Raw genomic sequence first — 16,786 nt, forward strand, 5'->3', positions numbered from 1 at the left:
TGTCATTAGGTGGGCTCCCTCATTCATTACTGTTAATTAGATATGGATCCCCCAGAAGGCGGCGCGGGGTGATGAACGAGGCCCCTGACACACGCTATTACACATTAGCATTTTCTCAATATATCCGATACATCACGGGCCTCCGCTTCCTAAAGATATTTTAAATAAAATATTAGCAGCCTGCTGCGGGGTGGGTGGAGAGCCCCTCACCCTGGCCTCAGGCTTCCTTTGGGCTGAAAGCAGATTGGAGAGTGGCTGAGATGCTCTGCTGCTCCTCGCCAGCCAAAAAAGCAGCTGAATTCCACCCCCCACCTTTCCCTACCCTTGCCCCAGCAGATGGAAAGAGGTCCCTGAAATCCCCACTGCCTCCTCCCACCGTCCTGGGGTGGCAGCCATGGGGAGGGGGTTGGAAACACCCCATCGACCCATCTGCAAAATGTTTGTAAACCGAAAGCGTCGGCGCCAGCCGCGTGCGGGGGGGAACCCGACCTCTGCCCCCCCGGCCCGTCCCTGTGCCAGGGGTAACCCTACACTGCACTGGGGGCCCCTAATGCAGGATGTATGGATCTGTTGGGGCTGGGTGCCTCCTGCCCCCAGCTAATGCAGCTGAGGAGACTTCATTATGGGGGTGTCCCCCGAGGGGTGCCCTTCGCCCTGCCCTCCTGGCTCTACGAGGGGGGACCAGTTGGGGCAACCCATCCGTGGTGGGGTCTGGCGAGTGTCCCTGCATCCCCCTGCATCTGTCCCTGCATCACCAACAGGACCAGGACTCCCCTTTGGGACATTACCCACATCCAGGGGCTGTGGCATGAGGTGGGGGTGTCTCCTCCGCTGCCTCTCCCTGCAAAGGGAAACACAGAGAGGCAGAAAGCGCCTGAGAAGATTTATACTTGTTTAATTAATGTCAAATGTAGTTTACAAACGGGAGTGACAAGTACCTCTTTGTATAATATACACTGACACACAATCATCGACACACCAGAATATCGCTTTGTGCAACTGGGATTCTTTGGGCAAAGATAGGTAACTCTGATATTTCAGGTTTTTTTTTTTTTTTTAAATCATTTAAACTCATTACAGAAGAGGGGAAGTGGCGGATGCCTGTTACAAACCGGGGTGCCACTCTCCCCAGCCTTCCCCCAGCAGCTCCCCCCCTTGAAAACAGGGGATGGCTTTACAATTTAAACAAACAAACAAAAAAAAAAACCAAACAAAAAATAACCCCCAAAACAAAAAACAATGACTAGTTACATATGGTTTTACACATACGTACATAGAGAACACGGCTGGTCCACAACACCTGCCAGAAATCCTGGCTCCCTCCCAGGGCCTATTTCCAAGGAAGGGCTGGTTTGGGATGTCCTGCCCTGTCCTGCCTTCCTGTCTGTCTCTCAAACCCACCTGCTGCACTCTGTCCAAATCTGAGACGTCTGCACCAGCACACTCCCAGCTCGGCCATGTCCCCCCCAGGTTTTTCTCCCTTCACAAACCCAGCCCGAGCTGTGTGTGCCTGTCCTTCCCCTGCCCGAGTGCTGCTGGGTGCAGGGTCACCCAGCAGTGACAGCCCCCTGGGCAGGCCCTGCCTGCAGTCTCCTCATGGGGTCAGGACCCTCCAGGGTCCCTCGGCTTCCTCTGGTCCCTGGGAGCTCTGCAGGTACAAGTCCCTGAGCAGAGGAGGCTGCAGCTCTCTGGTCTCAGAGGCCACACACTGCTATGAGCTTGGAGACCCGGGAAAATCTCAATTAGGAATTGTCACCTTTTGATGAGATGCTTATCAAATAACAGCTCCTTCAATTTGGTTTGGGGTTTTTTTTTTGGATGCAGTGGGATCCTTCTGAAATCACTCAGGAGATGCCAAGGCCAGCAGCTGTTCTCTGCAAAACAGCACCAAGCTCAGGGCAGGGAACACATCCTGCCCTCCACATCCTGCCTCCCCAGCCTTTCCCTCTCTGGAAATACCCCAGCGGCCCAGTTCCAAACCCCTCATCCACCGCTGTTCCCAGACTGTCTTAAAACGCCCCAGCCACGTTTTGCTGCCAGGTGGGATCTGCTTGGAAAGACCCTGCAGGAGCAGGGGAGATGAGCTTCCCCATCTCCCTGTCTTCTGGCTGTGGGGAGCTAGGGCAGGGATGCACAGTGTGGAGCTGGGAGAATTCAGCACACGAGGTCTTGGGAAATGGATCGTTACCTCTTTCTTGGGTCCTGACAATAAAAGAAACAAAAACAAAAGAACAGGCCAGATGGCAGCTTTGGTTAAGGCTGAGGATATGGGAGACAGGGACAAGCATGAGAGACTGTGTGGAAGAAGCTGGGGCTGTGGGGAACCTCTGGATTCAGCTGGAAATGTCTCTGCTGGACACTCTGGGGGTGGTGGTGTGGATGAGACAGGGCTGGCTTAGCTCTCTGCCCTAGTGCCAAAACCTCTTGGGCAAAATGCAGGCTGTAGGAGGGTGGGAGCTGCGGGATGTGGGTGCAGGGCAGGGCTGGCTCTGCAGGGTTTGCACAGCTCTGCTGGGCAGCACCGGGCCCACTGCAGCCACACCCGTGAGGGAACTGGCCCAGCTCTCTGGGCAAAGCCACCAGCACGACCACCCTGTCCCCTGCCATCCCCACCTCCCCACTGTCCTGAGCAGCCCAGGCATCCTCAGCCAGCAAATGCTGCCTGGAGGAGAGGAAAGCAAAGCCGGGCAGGGGAGGGGAAGGTGCCACAGCCTTGGAGGAGGCAGAGGGGATCAGCCGGACCCCTTGAGCAGGCACTCCCAGCCCGAGGAGGAGGCAGGGCTCCAGCTGACTCCCTCCTTCCGGCTCCACACCGTTTGCCCCTTCCCCAGCTGGAAAAGGCAAAGGGGCTGAGCCACATTCCTCCATCCTGCCTGGCCCCCGGTGAGGAGTTAAAAGCTGTGTCTTTCCGGGGATAACGATTCTATTATAAATAGCCCCATTAGCTACAACTAATGACAAAAATCCACCTCCTCTACTCCCCATAAGTTCTGTAAGTTATGGGCAATGCTACAGCCATTACTAAAAGCTGTTAACTTCATATCTGAATGAGGAAATATACACCACAGAACATTAAACCATTTATATTATATATATGTATATATATACTTTTTTTAAACTAATGACTTTAATGCCAAAACTTTGCTGAACCAAGAAAAATATGGGTTTAATGTTCTCTGCTCATTTTTTTTTTCTTCTTTAAAAAAAATACAACCCAAAGAAAAGAAAGGGAAACTTATTAGTATGTAATGTTTGAGTCTATCCCATTTATACACAACATTGTAAACATATATAATCTATATTACATGTGCTTCATTTCTGTCTGGGTGTGTTTTTTTTTTTCTTTAAACCTTTTTGTTATCACTAGAACACCACAAAAAACCAAAACAGAACCAAACCAAAAACCAAACCAAAACAAATAAAAACAAAACAAAAACAAAACTGAACAAAGAACACAAGTTACAGGTTATTTAACATCTTTCTGTCAAGGGTCCCTTCCCCAGTCTCCTGGGGGCAGAGTGGTCAACAACACAGTCCAAAGGATGGCTCACGAGCCATCCACAATGCAAAGCCAGCTCCAGGGAACGGGTGATGGGGAACACTGGTTTTAAAAAAGGGGGCTTCACAACAAAGGGTTTGGTTTTGCCCGCTGCAGATGCTGAAGGAGGTCTCAACTTGCGGGACCTGGCAGCCGAGGCTCCCCACTGCTCCTGTATCCTCGAGTCCATGTCTGGAGTCTCTGGTTTGTTGTTTTTTTTTTCTTTTTTCTCTTTAAATTTTAAAACGTCTTTTTTTTTGTTGCGGTCGTTCTTCTCCCCCTGGGTGTGATGAGCTGAGCCGATCGCTGGGTCCCGCCCCACCGCCGGGTCCTTCATAAGTAGATGCGCCGAAGGTCTCCAGGAGATGTGATGGTGTTGCACTGGGGACAGAGCTTCTTGGCACCCTGCAAGCAGCAGACGAGACACAAAGTGTGAGAGCACGAAGGACGACCCACACGGCCCTGCCCTGGGCCTGCAACCTCACGGGAGCAGCAATGTCGCCCTCCTTCCCCTCCAGCAAGGGCTGTCCCCTCCCAGCAGTGGGCACAGGCTGTGAGAAAGGGAAGCCCCAACCAGCACCTTTCTTGCGTGCCCTGCAAGCCCCTTGTCCTGTTCCAGTCCCCAGCATGAGGCTGCTGGGCAAGCAGGAGCTCTGGGGGGCTGAAACCCAGAGCCAATGTGTGTCACCAAACTTGGCACCGCTGGCTGCCAAGGAGATCTGCTCCTTTCTGTTTCTCTCGCTCACCTGCAGCCCTCAATGAGCCAATTCAGGTGCCTGAACAGGCAGAAAATCAACCCAGCTGGAACAAGTTAAGTTTTCAGCAGGTTCTCATGCCTGAGCTCGTTCATGGTGGGCTTGGACCATCCCTTTCAGGGCAGCACGATGGGGCAGTGCCTTGGCCATCCTGCAAAAGCCCACGAGCTGCCAGCACGAAGGAAACCCTGGTCCTGTCCCCCCAGCTCACACAGATGCTGCAGAGATGAGTCTCTTCTGCCAAGGTGAGCTGAAAACAGCAAACTGTGATGTGAGCTGGGGTGGAGTAATGGGTGGCCGACATGAGCACTACATGAAATAAAACAAGGGCTGATGTGCCATCTATTACAGAGCCTGACAGCCAAGAGGTGTTAACAAGCCTCAGAATCGGGGTCAACCTAAGCCAGTCATCATTAGATTGGCAGATGTGACAGACAACTGATGGGAAAAACGACAGAAAGATGGCTCTGCTGTGAGGCAGCCTCCACCTACAGCACTAGCAGCACAGGAAATAGGGATGCCCTCCGTGAGCAGGGCTTCTTGCAGTGCCTGCAGCAGTGAGTGCGGCAGCAGGGCAGGGCACTGCTTCGGTACTGCTGCCTGCACTTGGGTACATCCCCAGCAGAGGAGGTGGCACTGCTGCTTACAAAAGGCAAGTACCCTTAGAACAGGCCCTCTCTGCTCTGTGACAACACCTGCAAAGGCAGGACAGGGGCCTTTTCCCCTGGAAGTTCTTTAGGCTAAGGAGAATCTAGAGGAGAGAGTCCCAGGTACAGAAAATTTATATGAGTGCGAGTAATTCACAAGGGTGCACCTCCAAAGAGGTGCAAGTCATGTTTGCTCTGCAGTACTGAGTACTACTGCAGACTAGTTTGGAACCAGCCCCCTCCCTGCTCCCAGTGCATGTTATTCCTGGCAGACATGGACTTCACACACTTGCTATTCCCTGAGCTTTGGACTTCTGAACAATCAGGCTGCCATTTGACAGCCCTTGCTGCTCAACAGCTCAACAGCTGCCCAGACACACGAGGGGACCATGGGCCTTTGCACCTGAGATTTGAACCAGGCACACACAAAGTCTTGTTGAGATAGAGTTGAATGAAACACATGATGGACACTCAAAATACCTTAGGCATCACTCTCGGGGTGAGTGACAGACTGGCAGTGGGACAGACCATTGGTAGTCTGGATGTTGCACCTAACTCTGATGCTGATCCTTTTAGTTATCTGGGACAACTACTGTGTCTGTTTAGATTTTCAGCCTTCTGGGGCAGGGACCATCCCACTGTGCCTGCACAGAAAGGGCAAGCTCTAACCCTGCATGTCCTAGTAAAAACTTGCTGCAGTGCCAACAATATGAAGGAGAGAAAAATGTAAACATCTGCCCTTTCTGACACTGTGGGCCAGGATATACAGCAGCACCTCCATGGAGGGGCTCACTAATCTGGATGCAAATGTCACAAAATAGCCTGTTTCAACTGAGTCCCTGCTTAGTTCCATGCAGTTCCCTGGTCCTTCATCAAGGCACCTGTTGTACCTGGTTGCCCTCTTGGCATCATCTTTGTAGCCAGAGGGTCCCAAAGGAAGTGGCAGGGAGGTGTTGAGGAATTAATTCACAGCATGTTGTCCAAGGGACAGCAGTTGGCAGCTGCCTGTTTGAGCTTTCCTGTGTGCCCTGACAAGCAGAAGTAAGTGTGCATGGGGATGTTAATCATTCCAGATGGAACTACTGGCCACATCTGTGTCCATGCTCTCTTTCCCAAGACAGGCACAGCTTACACACAAAAGGCAGCAAAGCATCCAACCAAGCAGCTGGAGCTCCTGCCTCTCTGGACAATGCACCAGGATACAATGTACCTTCTGCAGGACCAGTGCTCTGACCCATTGAATGCCTCAGCCTGCCTTCAGTCTGGGGCAAAGGATGGACAGTGCTTGCTGCCACCTCAGACCACGGCCCCTGCTCCTCAATGCCCCTGTGCAATGCTCAACAGCACTTCAGCTGCTCTTTCAGCTCCAAGGAAGTCAGAGACATTTGCCTGCAGGTGGGTGGGGAGGAGCACTGAACCTCCTTGAGTTTTCTTCTGCTAAAAGCCAACCTCAGCTGCTGCCACCTCACCCTCCTGCACCTTGTGCTCCATTCTGGGATGTGAAGCTGGACTGCGACAGTTGAGGGCAGGTGTGTGTGACCCTTAGCAAGGGCAACCTCCCTAACACAGACTAGACAGCTCACTGCAGGAAAATTCAGAAGTTTGGGTTCCTGGAAAGCCACTCTGACCAGGTCTGCAGCAGCCCTCCACCATCAGCCCACAGGGATGGCAGAACAAGCCTGATTAAACCAACTGCAGCTTTGCTGCTCTCTTCCATGGCAAAGCAAGGTCAGGTATGTAGTTTCTTTACACCACAGGGAAAGGGAAGTTGGGTGGATTTATCTTGGAATATCCTGGGATCTCTGACCCTGAGATCTATTTTCTGTACCACATGCTGATGGCTTGATCCACTCTCCCACCTAAGGCTGAGCTGCACACGGGCACCTCAAGTTTCTTCAACCACGCCACAAAGCAGAACCCAAACACACGGAGCTTGACCTATTTTCTGCAAAAGCTACATGACCACAGACTGATTTAGGGCAGTGGTGGATGTTGCTTCACCTGCACATGGGAAGTGGAGCTCATGCTGGAGCTCTGAAGCCTGGGTACATTGGAGGGAACAACAGCATGCTGGAGACCTTCAGCAGCCAGGCCTGAACGCTGCACAGGCTGCACATGGCACGCTGGGCTCAGGGTCTCTCTAGTACTTATGCTTGGTATTAACAGTTCAGGCAAAAATAATTACTTTGGACCCTTGGGGATGCATTTTTCTTTCTTTTTATGAAATAAAACCGTCCTCCTCTGCACACATAAAGCATGTGTGTTAAATTCAGAACTAAGTCCTGATTTTTTTCTTTTCAGATTGAAATTGCTCAGAACCTTGCTCCTTACATCTGACTTCAGGAGTAGGTGTACAACGTTTATCAGCACCAGAGTTTAGGCTCTCCTCTCTTGTGGAGAGGCACATAAGCTTGTACACACACATGCTGGCACAGGCACAATGAAAAAGCGTTTGCTCCCCCACTGCTCACCTGCCAGCTGGGGTTACTAAACTTTTCCCTTGAAATAAAAATGCTGTGGAATAATAAGTCCCACCTGTCGGCCATTTCTTTCTTTCTTTTTTTCCAGGTCCTTCTGCTCCTTTCATCATAGCTACATGGAAAAGCCTTGATGTGTTATAGCTGTGTGTGCTAGAGTAAAGGCCACCTCAGCTTTTCCATTATAAACCCCAGTTTTGAGGGGTTTATAAAACTCTGCTGCAAGAAGTTTGCTCCAGGGCTGTTACAAAGCAAAGAAACGGAGCTGGAACCAGGATGGAGTTTATTTTTTCTCCTCCTTTCTTAATTAAAATTTGGCAAGTGATTGATCCACAATACAGGCTAATCACTTGGGGTAGTAGTTTGAAAAATACATTAACGAGAGCTGAGATGTTGAAAAGTCGTTAGGGCTTACATGGTGCCAGGAAGGATTGGAGGAGTTTGTCTTAAAGTTGCCTCTTAAAAAAAAATGGTGTGACGTCTGCTATAAATTGGCTAAAGCAGGGAAACTCAAAAGGAAGGATTTTAGGCACTTCCTGCTGTCCTGTGGGTCTAAAAATGGGCAATTTCCAAGCACAATATGCTACCAGGCACAGAGAATAAAGACACACACACACACAGAGCAAGTAGAGGAAGTAAAATCAAAACAGAGAGATGCAAGAGGGACCCAAACCAAGAGCCAGCTTCTGCCAGGAGAGGAATAGAATGCCAAGATCCAATCCTCAACCAAGGTGACAGCCCTCTCTCCCACCCATGCCTTCACATGAAGTGGCAGCTTCTTCTCTGCAAATGCTAATTCCCAGAGAAGCAGCTGCTCCCCACTGCTGTTGTGGGGTACCCTCCAGCTGTCAGGTATTGGGGTTAAACCACCAGGAGAACAACTTTTTTCACAGAGCCTCCTCCAAGGGTGGAGCTCACCCCCACAGGCCAGAGCTGAAAAAATGTTAATAAATGACCAAAGAACCTCACTGTACACAGGAGCATCATGAATGATCATCATGCAGCATCCTCCATGCAGCTGCTGACTCAGGAGGTCCCTGTGCTGCTGGAAGCACCCAGGAATCACCCAGAAAGATTGCTCTGTATCTATGCTGTTCTGTACAAAACTACTCCAGCCTGCATGGGTATTGAAGTGGCAAAGCTAAGAACACGGTAAACCAGCAAAGGTGTAAGTGTGTCAACTGCAGAGCACACATATCTATTGATGGATCCCCTGGAAGCATTCTATGATGAAGAAGGCTTTTTAGAAGTGGTTTTTTTCCTGCTCTTGCAGTTGTCATTTTCAAATAAGCCCAAGGCAAGCAAGCACAAGCCTAGAGTCAGCAAACACCCATGGGAAATGCTGGCTCTGGCTGTAGAGGTGATGGGGGAAACTTAGTAAACTGCATCTGCTCAAATAAACCCGTCTTCTTTCAGCCCCTGCACCCACAAAACAGCTCCATCACTGGCAAACAACAGCCTGACTTAGCTTCTAACTACATTTACTTTGTAAAGAAAGATACCAGGGTTTGGGAGATCACAGAATTACAGCTCAGAGGGACATGAAGAACTCACCAACCCACTCCCCTGGCAAATATCACCTCAACTTGAATTACTGCAGACAGACACACATCAAACCTGTTCTCACAAACCTCCCCAGCAAAGCAGATGGCCAGTCTCTACTGTTAGAGCACCCTTCCCAAGAGAAGGAAAATAGAAATCCCACACACTAGTAGCTGTACTAGTGTTAACTCTCAGTTAATTGGGAAGGATGGAGAAGGGGCAGATTGTACCACAGGGAGATTCATCCCCAGTGACTCGGGGCTGCAGTCCAACAACCAGCTGAGGACAGACACCTGCCACAAGGACAGTGTCTGTTCAGGGAAATGAATCCACCTCCTGCTGTCCAGGCTAAGCTTTGCTCCTGCAACATCATTTCCCTTCCTATCTTTGAAGAACCTGCACATGTTTCCAGGGCTTTCCAAAAGGGATCACAGATAAGTTACTCCAGGCCCGCGTCCCAGTTTTTGCATAACTTTAAGATATCAACTCAGTTCTCAGCACGCAGGGTAGGTGAATGAAAAATGTCACTGTGTTGAGTGTCCCAGACAACCAGCAAGTAGGGAGCAACAAGCTCATGGCTGTGGTTTGACACCGCTAAAGTCAAGAGGATACTAGAGATGCTCAGATCATTGTAGTATTGTATCCTAGAAGATGTTTAAACCTTAGGTCCACAGACAGATGTGAGCATCAAATTTCACCCCATGTTCAATGCCCTGCAGGGGTTTAGAAGTGCCCCCAGACACTCTGAACCCTCAGTTCCAGAGCCTTGTTCAGTACATGATCCTCGCTCTCTCAGACACACTCACACTCTAATTTCATATTAGATCTTGGCTGGACACAGGAACCACAGGGATAGAAGAGAAAGGGGACTTTTCACCAGCAGGGATGGCAGATCTCCAGAATGTTCAAAAGGGGCCGGAAGCCCAACACAACCTGCCCGCCCCAACTCCTATTAACTCCAACAAATTGTTTATTGCACAACAGAAGAAAAATGCTGCCCCTCTCCCCCAGCCAAGTCTTTCCATGTGTGCTGCACGCGCAGGCTCCCTCCTCCCAGCCCCACTGGGGAGCCAGCTTTATACCCAGGGAAAGGTAACAGCAGCGATTATTACACACACTATCCCACAGCTCCTCGCTTGTTAAAAAAAACAAGAGTCTCTTTTGTGCCCGAAATAAAAGGAGATACCTTAATTAGAACAATGCAGGTTGGTAAGCATTAAACACTGAGTCCAGCTGCTGTATGCCATTAAATTCATAAAAAAGGAGGGGGGGAAGGAGGGCAGTCTTAACGAGATTACACACATTGACTTTGATCAAGACACAAAAGCACCAAGGCGTTCCAGGGTTTTTATTGCTGTCTTCAGGCTACATTTTAATGGTTACATTAGAAACATGCGAACACAGGCTGGGAGATTTTTTTTGAGATGGGAGAGGGAGTGCAAGCATGCCTTGTGAAAAGGCCTGGTTTAATAAATTGGGGGCTGCAGGGAGAGACTAGGACTGGGGAACACATGAGTAGTCACTTATTAATTGCTTCCCCTATGCAAGTGCCAAGTCTTAACATGATGTCTTGCTGGACTATTCCCATCCTGCCTGCCTGGTCAGCAGAAGAGCCATGTGCAGATCACACACAGCCAGCTTCATCCCCACCTTTCTCACGGAATTCTAGGGGGAGATGGCTCCCAGTCTGCAAGGAAAATGCTAATCCCTGAGCACCTGGAGTGAGTTTCCCCGTTCTCATGAGCAGCTGTGACTGCTGAACACGACACAAAGGGGCCTGACTGAAGTTGAACTAAGTTGCTGCTGAGTCTAAGAGCAGCCTGAAATTGGTGTCACAGATTTAGAAGGTGACTTGAGGCTGGCGGGAAGGGGAGAAGACAAAGACTTCAGAGTAAAGAAAATGAAAAGTATGTTAGTGTTTTATCCTGTGCCTGCAGCACTGCTGAAGGACAAGATTACTCTTCACTTAGCAAAGGTGGCAGAGTACACATTCATCCAAACACCTCACAGCTATGTGCCCACATATGTGTCTTTTATAACATGCTGCTAAAATGTTTACAAAAGCTTGTATAAACTAAATAGTGACGGGGTGTAGCTGAAGAGCTATAAAATACAGCCCGAGGGATAGCCAAGTTATTGAGTTGCTATTAGTACTCAAGCCCACAGGCACTTCAGCATCCTGGTAACTTTTCTTGGACAAGACTTTTAAAAGGCAGGATTTAAAGGAGCATGATCAGCTTAATCGTAATTCCAAGCACACAACGTGTTCTATAAAGTAGAGTAATGCCTTACAGGAACAAGTTTTTAGGAGTGGCACTCCCTTACATTTTTTGCAACCCAACACTGTATCATCTTGCTAACAGGAGAACTAGAAAGCACAACTATTTTCCACTCCCCAACTTAAGCAAAATGAAAGTTTGAAAATCAGCTGCAGAGGGGACATTAAAGACTGATTATAAAACCCCACAGTTTAAACACAGGAAAAGAAAACACTTCATTAAATAAATTTTAACCTGATGTCCTTTAATTAATGTATAAATTGCTGCTCTACTGGGTCACCTATTCTACATTCAAGGTAGTCCCCAAACTTCTAAACATGGATGGTATATGCTTGAAAACTACACAGCGCTATTTCAAATAATCTAAAAAATACAGATCCATATTCATAAAAGCTCCCTTCCATATCCTCTTCTCCTGAAGATGATTTCCTTTGCTTCGGGGGAATATTACATTTCTCAGAAGCTACCCATTCCATGAAATCTCAGTGGATTTGGCCTCCATTCTCACAGCTTTACCTCTCTGCATGGATGCCCCACAGGAAATTACTGTAAGGCAAGGTAGTCCCTGGCACAGAGCTCTTCAACGAGCCATGGCTGTGCCCACAAGTAGTGGAGCAACAAGCAAGGGGCGGGACAGCAATTTGGTCACAATGACTCAAACGAAACTCACTCAAGTCAAAGCTAGAGTGGGGTGTTACACAGCAAGGTTTGGGCAGTCTGCAGGCACAGCACTCACATTATCTAAAATAAAGCAAAAAGCACCTTTCCCTGTGGTGATCTAAAAGTATCAAAGAAGAGAGGGGAAAGGCTGTAAGTGAACAAGAAAGTAGTCAAGAGCCTCACCAGAGTCCGCAGCCAGCATTCTTCACAGTGCACATGCCAGCACTGAATGGAAGTCAGGGGCATTGTGTAGGAGTCCTGAGGAGAAGAAGCAAACAGGTTATTTCCACAGCAGGGATTTACTGATTCTTCACTCCCAACCCCATCACAATGCCTCTCTTTGTGGGTAACACTGCCTGGTGTTTTGTGTAATATGTAAGTTGCATTTTTGTAATGTTTGTACAGAAGAGGCTGAAAGTCTCCTGCAGCCCCTTTTCTTGGCTTCCCAGAACTCCTGTTGGAAGCCCATAATCCACTCAAGTGGTGATCTGATTCAGCACAGTTATTGCAAAAGCATCTGAAGTTGCTGTGGCCACCTACCATTATTCTCATCAGAAAGGTCACCAGATCATACAAAAACCAGTGACAGGGCAAGATCAACCCTTATCACAACTCACAGCTCTGCAGGAACAGCTTAACTACATCCCAAGAATACTGCTACTCTTTCAGCAGACATGTGAGTATCTTCTGTCATTCCTAAGAAACCTCTGGAAATTAGCAGCGAGAGTAAGTTGTTGTTCTTTCTGTGGGATGAATGGCAAGGGCTGCACTCCCACATCTACAAGCTGTGAGCTGGCTGGGAGAGAGAACCCTGTGCATCCAGATGAAGTTGCAGAGGGAGCTCTCCACCAAGCAGAATGTTCTCCTGATCTGAGCAGAACAGAAACCCAACAGGAGATGCAGAGCCCTGCAGGCTCGGACCATCAGAGGGAGCTGCTGCCCTTCTTTAGGAGAGCCACAGCATCAGCACAGAGCAAGCAGGGCATCAACAACTTTTGAATGCTCAGGCAACATTTCTGTTCCCAAATCAGAGAAAGTGGGTCTCTGATCACAGATTCTGCTCTCTCCTATGCATGTAAATGTGGACATGCAGTAAGAGGATGCTTCATATCTGGGAGTGTTCTATAGGAAGGCTCAAAGTCTTCCTATAAAAAAAGTTGGAACTTTTTTTCCCTGATATAGACGGACAGCTGCCAATACCATAGGAACAACATAATGCATACGGAAATTTTGGTTGCTAAGACCACCTTCATTTGGAAGGCTAATTGGTGACGAGCTCCCCCACATTCTGCCTGAAAAAAGGAGAAAAGCTTATCCCCCTCCTCAGCAAAGATATCAAGACATTTCTGATTCATTACCACAAGTGGAGTGCTACTCACCATGCAAATGAGACATTTATAGCGGTCCCCACGGGAAAGCTGCCTTTCTAACTCACGGACACGAGCCTTTAACGCTTCAAATGTTGTCACTGCAGAGTCTTCTGTAATTCTGCAAAAGATGATGGAGCGTGAGCATCACTGAGCACACAAGACTCTTAAGAGTTTGGGGGAAAAAGGATCCCACAACAGGTACTGCCCAGGAAATGGCATAATACTCAAACTAATATATCTGCCTTGGGGTAAAGCAGAATTCCTGAAAAGCCCAGTGTGAACTCTGTAAAGTGTCCTACTAAACACCTCCAAACATATCACCAAAGAACACAAATGATGCTTGCAGCTTGATACAGAGCAAATTTCCACAAGACACAGACATTTAAAGAACAGGTATTTCTGCTGGGGTTTTTTTGTTTGCTTTCTGCCTTTTTTCTTGTCTCCCTTAAGAGATTACTTAGGATCACACACTTGAGGCAAAGTTCTGTACGTTGCTTTAAAGCTGCTGAGATAACTTTTTGTGGGCAATAAGAGTTGCTCTTCCCCTCAGAGAACGGAGGCCTTTGCTGGCCATCAACCTCATGTAACGCGACATCAGCTCATTACACAGGATCAACACAATGCTTTTATATTAATGAAAGCCCTAGTTTTTTGGCTTCTAATACTGAAAAAAAGGAGAAACCAACAGCACTGAGCGCTGTCAACAGGCTGGTTATAAAGGCAGCTTCACAATCTGCTTTCCCATTTCTTAGGGTCATTTTTGATGGGCAACATTCTCTCTTTTGTCACAGAGGCGCTGTGCTGAGGGCAGGCAACTGTATTTTCATGGTTCTGCAAGGCTGGTGAAAAGAGCAACTTGCCAACCTAAAAGCAAGGGCAGACAGCAATGCTTAGCAAATGAGATGCAGGGAGCATTATAGACAAGGATGTGTCACTGGCATGCTGCAAAACCCGATTTATACACAGTGCAGGCATAAGGAGGGGCCCTCAAGCATTCTCCAGAAAAGGCTTAGAGCACTGACATAAAGGCTTTCACTCTTGTGAATAAAAACAAAACAACAATTTTCATTTATGTCAGTGAATTTCAGGTCTGTCCAAGCAGAATCCAGCTCAGAAGAACCTGAAGAGTATTTCGCTGTCAGAAGCTGCATCATCAATCAAAACATAACCCACAGTGGCACCCACGTGTTCTACCTTTTTAGAGGATGATTCACCAACAGGTGGCTAAAACATGGGTCTAGTGGAATTACTACAACCAGCAAAGTGAGCTGCACTCTCAGCTCTCTCGCTGCACACACGCACTCACTCTTCTGTTCATTAGTCACCTGTCGATGGCACGCAAGGAGGGACCCGGGGAATCTCCAACGAGGTGATTCTGCTGGCTTTTCCCAAGCCTTTGGTAAAAGAGCTAGTCAAAGAGATCTTGGATGATTTTTCTAATTATGACACTTCAGAAGAAAGTGGAGCTGCTCAAGTGCGTACAGTTAAGTACTAATGTTATAGAGCTCCTTCAGTTTCACTCCTGCCTTTGTGCAGATCAGACATGCTCTGCACGAGCTACCGGAGGAGATCTTCATCAGAAGGAGATTCATTGGAAGTGACAGTTGCTAGAAAATGGTAACCATTTCAAAACTGCAAAAAAAGGCAAAGAAGTACACATGTCCCATGATAGCCTACTGGGTAAGGACTGTCTGGGGACAGGAACACTGTGGATTCAAGTCTTAGAATCAATAAATATTCTTTGGAGCAAGATGAAAGAGCTTCAGTAGGAGACAGCCTTCCCTGCTGTGAAACACCCACTTGCTCCTAACCCTTTGGTATGAAATATTACCATATCCCAGCTTGAGTTCTCACCCTCAAGGAAGAGTTGCTAGCATTTTCAAAGGAAGTCTAGAAAGGTGTTAGTTTTGTCTAAGGAAGAAACAGAATTATTTATTTATAGCTTGAAGATTATTGCTGGCTGAGAAAATTGTTTGTCTTCCAGTCTGGCCCACCAACAAGCTGATACTGGGTGAAGGCTGAAGTTGAATTTGACTTCCTGGAATCCATTTCTCCTTACTGCATGCACAAGGGCAATGGAGGTGTAAAGGCAGTGAGTGTGACTCCTGCCCAGAGCAGGTGGCAAGCAGAACCTCAACTGTTGCTATATTCTCCTTTTACCATCTGTGGAGCTATCTGTCCTCCTCTGATGGGTGGGTGACTCAGCAAGAAAAGGAAAAAGCTGATTCCTTGGGCAGATACAAGCAAACACCCATTCAACCCCACTAACAGTCAAAGCCTGAATAGGAAAAATTTGCCACTGCAACAACTAGAGGAGATAGAAAATGGCTTGTTTATAGAAATCTAAATGGTTGACCCTCATCGGCCAATTTTGGAAAGTCTCTGAGATAATCGCACCTGTCCAGTAATAAACGAATGAATCAGAAAAGGAGGCTGAATAGAGGCATAAGCAATAATGCTCAGAGGCTGCTTGATACAATGGCCAATCAATAGGAGGGCTGTAGATCAGGGTGCTAGTTAGCTGGAAAATTACCGCACCGCTGCGTGCGTCACGCTGTAGGGATCCTGGACAATCAATGTGGGAGGTATTGATTTAGTTATTATCACTTCATACGCTCCAGACATTGTTAAATATACATTTATTAACAAGACTGGGGTGCATTGGTAAGAGAGGGAGCTTCAGCCACTGCAGTATCTCCCAGTGCTGATCAAAGCTCAGCTGTGACAGAATTAAACTCCATGTTCTCCCTGCCAAGCGTGCTCACAGGACAAACCCTGACAGACGGCACAGTTGCTGAAGACATAGCTCCTAACTCACGAGAGAGATAGGAGTTTTGGCCACAAGTGAGTATTTTGCACTTGAGATTTCAGGAAAACCTCTCAGAGCAGCAGCAACAAGGGACGTGGCAGCCAAGGGTCAACCCAAAGTGAGCGATAATTGCATGGTTGCTTCCGAAAAGCCAGAGGAAATGAGGTCAAGGGAAATAGGGAGAACATTAGTAAATAAAGGAAACTGAAACTACCTCCAGGGATGGAATAAAGACCAGAGTCACTTCCCATGTGTCTGGCTCCTGTGGTGGCCAGCACACTTGGGACACATGCCATTCCATTTAGCGACATTTTACCGTCAACCTGCTGCTTGTATCCTAAAGATAAGCATCGCTTAGGAGCAACTCTTCCTGCAGCAGCAATCTTGGGAACTCCCTCAGGCTTCCCTCTTGTGTGCACACCTCGTGTGTGCTTGCCCAGACACAGCTGGGAGCAGCCTTGGGCAGTATTTTTACAGGGTAACGCCAGGGTGGAGCGAGGGTCAGAAAGCCAAGCTCCATGGACAGGGCAAGGCTGTGTACAAGTTACCCTGCCAAGTGAGGCAGAGGGAATTACAGGGAAGAAGGAATTGGCTCTCTGCTTTGCCTTGACCTCGTGCTGGATGCAGAAGGACTCTCAGCAATTTTGCGCCTCAGCGCTCCGATTTGACGTATTTGGATAACGTCATTTATCAGCCTCCAGAGAGACCT

The 16,786-nt window shown here is 48.2% G+C and overlaps 1 protein-coding gene and 1 long non-coding RNA gene across 7 annotated transcripts in view; one reads left to right on the top strand and one right to left on the bottom strand.

Annotated features, from left to right (window-relative positions):
- Nucleotides 1-879: 879 nt before the first annotated feature.
- Nucleotides 880-16,786, bottom strand: part of RNF220 (ring finger protein 220) — a 214,438-nt gene continuing 198,531 nt past the window's right edge. For all 6 annotated transcript variants that reach the window (XM_029959683.1, XM_029959681.1, XM_029959682.1 and 3 more), the window contains 3 exons: nucleotides 13,278-13,386; nucleotides 12,082-12,156; nucleotides 880-3,943 (listed from right to left, as the gene is read on the bottom strand). In XM_029959683.1, coding sequence (XP_029815543.1) covers nucleotides 3,872-3,943; nucleotides 12,082-12,156; nucleotides 13,278-13,386 — 256 coding nt within the window. In that variant the 3' untranslated portion in view covers nucleotides 880-3,871. The remainder of the gene's footprint in view (nucleotides 3,944-12,081; nucleotides 12,157-13,277; nucleotides 13,387-16,786) is intronic.
- LOC115307459 lies at nucleotides 4,220-7,159 on the top strand. Its single transcript, XR_003915790.1, has 3 exons — nucleotides 4,220-4,538; nucleotides 6,062-6,673; nucleotides 6,805-7,159. It is a non-coding gene; the product is annotated as an uncharacterized LOC115307459 (long non-coding RNA).

Source organism: Manacus vitellinus, unplaced genomic scaffold (genome assembly GCF_001715985.3).
Source record: "Manacus vitellinus isolate BGI_N305 unplaced genomic scaffold, ASM171598v3 scaffold_21_pilon, whole genome shotgun sequence".
NCBI lineage: Eukaryota > Metazoa > Chordata > Aves > Passeriformes > Pipridae > Manacus > Manacus vitellinus.